The sequence below is a fragment of the Trichosurus vulpecula genome, chromosome 2, assembly GCF_011100635.1.
Source record: "Trichosurus vulpecula isolate mTriVul1 chromosome 2, mTriVul1.pri, whole genome shotgun sequence".
Taxonomy (NCBI): domain Eukaryota; kingdom Metazoa; phylum Chordata; class Mammalia; order Diprotodontia; family Phalangeridae; genus Trichosurus; species Trichosurus vulpecula.
Window position 1 is genome coordinate 10,760,665 of NC_050574.1, and position 4,195 is coordinate 10,764,859.

General features: G+C 42.6%; 1 protein-coding gene across 1 annotated transcript; it reads left to right on the plus strand.

Moving 5' to 3' along the window:
- The first annotated feature begins 438 nt into the window (after positions 1-438).
- Positions 439-1,362, plus strand: LOC118836216 (olfactory receptor 14A16-like). Its single transcript, XM_036743562.1, has one exon. The coding sequence runs from the start codon at positions 439-441 to the stop codon at positions 1,360-1,362; it is 924 nt and encodes a 307-aa protein (XP_036599457.1).
- Positions 1,363-4,195: the final 2,833 nt, after the last annotated feature.

Genomic DNA, 4,195 nt, shown 5'->3' on the forward strand with positions numbered 1-4,195 from the left:
ATGGAACAGCAATTACTAGATGATTGCTATATGTTATCTTCTGGGGAAGCAAAAGAAAAGTTCTCCAGGAAATGGGGGAAGATAACACAGAGCGAAGGTTTCAGCTGCAAGGCAGATGGAATGGATCCATCGTCCATGGGATGAAGCAGCAAGGCCAATGAAAATGCTTGTTCTTTACTGTCAGTTTATGATGTTTAATCATTTACAGCATCGATGATCTTGGTGGCAAGAACTTCGTTTTCTGAGACTTCAGTAGCTGTGACTATAGACCTTGCAGAGAAAATTGCCTGGTCAAACCTCCATGAAGGTTGTTCCTTGGGATGATGTCTTTTGTGGCCATGTTGTAAGTAGGTTCAGTGATTTGTAGGGTTCTTGGACTTATCTACCCATAAGAAGGCTTAATACCTCATTTCTCCCTTTTTCTCCTTCTAGGAAAAAATGACCAATGCCACTCTGGTGACTGAATTCATCCTCATGGGGTTCTCTGAGGTCCGTGAGCTACAGATATCACATGCTGTGCTATTCCTATTGATTTATGTGGGAGCCTTGCTGGGGAATCTACTCATCATTGTCCTTACCACCTTTGATGAGCAGCTCCACATCCCCATGTATTACTTTCTGAAGCACTTGTCCTGTTTAGACCTTTGCTACATCTCTGTCACTGTTCCCAAATTCATCAGCAATAACCTGGCCAACAGAAACTCCATCTCTTTCCTGGGATGCATTGCACAAGTGTTTTTAGTGGTTTTCTTAGCCTGTACAGAATTAGCCTTGCTCACAGGGATGTCCTATGACCGTTATGTGGCCATATGCCATCCTCTGCACTATGCAGTCATCATGAAGAGAAGGACCTGTGTGAAGCTGGCAGCTTTCTCTTGGCTCAGTGGGGGACTTTCAGGCCTCTTACACACAGCGACCAGCTTTTCCTTGCCTTTCTGTGAGTCTACCAGGATTCATCAGTTCTTTTGTGAGATTCCCCAAATCCTCAGACTTTCCTGCTCAGACAATTACTCAGCTGAAATTGGAGCCCTTGCCATCACTTCTTCTTTGAGTTTTGGCTGTTTCCTCTCCATTGCCATCTCATACACCCACATATTCTCAACCATTCTGAAGATCCCCTCTGTGACGGGTCGGTCCAGAGCTTTCTCCACTTGCATACCTCATCTTATCGTTGTCACTATCTTTCTTCATAGTGCAGCAGTTGCCTACCTAAAGCCAAGCTCAGCCTGTCCCTCTTTTGTGGACCTCCTGGTGTCTGTCTTCTATACTGTCCTGCCCCCTACTCTGAACCCCATCATCTACAGTCTAAGGAACAAGGACATGAAAGCTGCCCTAAGGAAGCTGGTGAGGAGATCATGTTAATGTTCCCCTCAAATTTTGAGTCAGTCTATTGTGCAATGAATTTTTCAAAATGATGGAGGATTTCTCATGGAAAGGATAGGAATGGCACTACTGGTTGTGTCACTTTAAAGCATCCGTGATCTTGCCTTTTTATGAACTTTATTCTTTTCATCTTTTCTTTCTCATCATTCCTTATCTTTCCCTTTCAGGTGCTCCTATCTTCTCCAACACTTATGAATCAGAAGTGGTTGGTTGTTGGTTATTGCCTTGTTTCAGTAGTGTCTGACTCTCCATGACCCTATTTGGGGTTTTCTTGGCAAAGACACTGACTTGGTTTGCCATTACTTCTCAAGGTCATTTTATAGGTGAGGAGCTGAAGCAAACAGGGTTAAGTTACTTGCCCAAAGTCACAGAGCTAGTAACTGTCTGAGGCTGGATTTGATTTCAGGTCCCCCTAATTTCAGTCTCAGCACTCTATCTGCTGAACTACCCAGCTGCTCTATTCCAAAGAGAACTCAATTATAAGTCAAAACACCTGCATTTGAGTACTGAATCCTCCACTTCCTTGTGTTCAGTTTTGGTCAGTCACTTAATTTCTCTGAACCTCAGCTTTGTCTTCTGCTGAATGAAGAGAATACTTCTACTGCCTAACTCAAATGTTTCTTGTGAGTGTAAGGCATAAGGCACAACCTCCACATTCACAACTAAATTATTATAATGTAAACAATATAAGGTCATGATGCTTTCAGTAGGTGAATACCTTATTATACCTTACTACACCTTGTGAAGTATGATTTTATTTGATTGAGTCGAGAAGGAACAAGTGTAATTAATTGGTTAATCAACTAAAATATCTATGCTTCTAGGATTTCACATGGCAGAGGAATTTCAGTAATAATTCAGGCCAGCAGCAAAACTCTCAAGCGTCAGCATCTTCTAGGCTGTGTTGGCAATTTCATCTTGTCCACCTGGCACACGATATTGCCTCAAAGTAATTATTTTAGAAGGTTTGGGCAAAGTGATTGGATCCATCTTGATTTTCCCCACTAAGACTGCATTAATGCCCATTTTCCTCACAGCAAATTGGTATTTCCCTTCGGGTAAATTTAAGGTCATACCCTTCAATATGTCTATTCCAATGATGTATTCGGGAATAGGCACAATAACCACACTATATTCTTTCTTGGGCAACTGTCCAATTTTCATCATTAATTTAACTTGCCTGGCTGATATTTCAGTCCCTCCTAGTCCTGTAATGGTAATAGGAGTTCCATGGCTGAACTTGTCTGGATTTCCATAAATAAGGGTGGCCTCGGCCCCAGTATCTATTAATGCCTCAGTTACCGTACTTGACCCATTTTTCCAATATATGGTCAAGTTAATGTGAGGTCTGCAATCCAGCCTGTGTATTTCCTTAATTTGAACTGGGGCTCGGCCTGTTCCCTAGTATTCCCTTTCATGTGATTCACTTGGGTTTGAACGTTCAACATCTGTAGCATTTGCAGGAGCAGTTCTTATTTCCCTATCTCTCCTGTTATCAAGTCCTTTATCTCTGTACATTCTGTATAATTCATTGGTTGGAATACCATCTATCATTTCAAAACCTACCCCTGCTCTCAATAGAGCAGTAAACATTTCTTTCCTTGTTACTCTCCTTTGGCGCCAAGTTTGCTGGTTATTCACCCTTCTCTCTCGAGGAGATCTATCCCTTCCCCAGTCACCTAAGTCATGTAACTGTAAAATCTTATTTATCACTGTTGTAAGACGGCTCCCTACTTCCCCAAGTAATAAATTCAAAATTAGTTGTTTATAAGCAGGGGGAGTTGTCCTAATTATTAAATTCCTATGAGGCAGTCCCATTGGATCATTGTAATATTTGTCTGCAGTTCCTATCATAATGGCAGTCTTCATCACCTCCTCCTTTAGTCTCATGATACAATCTCTAAGTGAATACCAGGGTCTGTGCTCAGTGGGCTACATAGAATCAGTAGCATATCTCTTATTGCATCCCACAGCGGCTAATGCCAACAGAGTAGTACTGCTATCACCATCTCCTTGCTGATGATGTTCCCTAAAAGCTTGTTGAACTAGAGGATCATGGCTGATACCTATGAATCTCATACAGTCTGTCCTATCTACTGATATCCCGCTGGCCCCTTGATCACTGAGTCTTACCATCCAAGATATTAATGGTTCTCCTATTGTTTGGCTGAATCTACTCAAAATATCTGTGACCTCTTGCAGTGAGAAATCTTCCTGAATTTCCCTTGTAACTGAATCTTCACCTCCGGTTTCTGTCTTCCTCCTTTGTATGGGTAGAGCCCTTGTCTGATCATTTAACCATCTCCTATTCTCTGTGTGAGGAACATCCTGAACCCCAGTAGTGTTTTGTGCCTCAGCCCCTAACGTTGTCTCATTTTCCCCCCACTCACTTCCTCTGCCACCATGGCTAGGACGAAGCAGGCAGTCAGGCTCTTTCTGGGCTGGGTTGGAATGCACTCTTGGCTTATTTGGTCTCCTGTTGCTCCTAGCTACATTAATAGAAAAGTTCTCATTTGAGTCAGTTTGGTCTCCTGCTATCTGAGATTCCCCTTCTTGCTGTGGGGTAGGAGTGCCCCCATGTCTTTCACTTAATCTCAATCTTTCGTATACTAGCCGGTAGGCTGATAACACTATCCAGCTTTGCCTAGATAGTGATGCCCCTGACTGAATCCCAACTTCTTGTAAACACTTTTCCAAATCCCTAGGATCTCCTCTCCGTAGCCTTGGTTCCCAGTTTTCACAGGGTCCAGCTTTTTTTAGCCAATTCTTTTGCTAGGGAGGAATAAAATGGATCCTCCCATCCTGGGATATT

Bases quoted from the DNA above. Each gene is read 5' to 3' on its own strand.
- LOC118836216 (XM_036743562.1), top strand. From the start codon at position 439: ATGACCAATGCCACTCTGGTGACTGAATTCATCCTCATGGGGTTCTCT.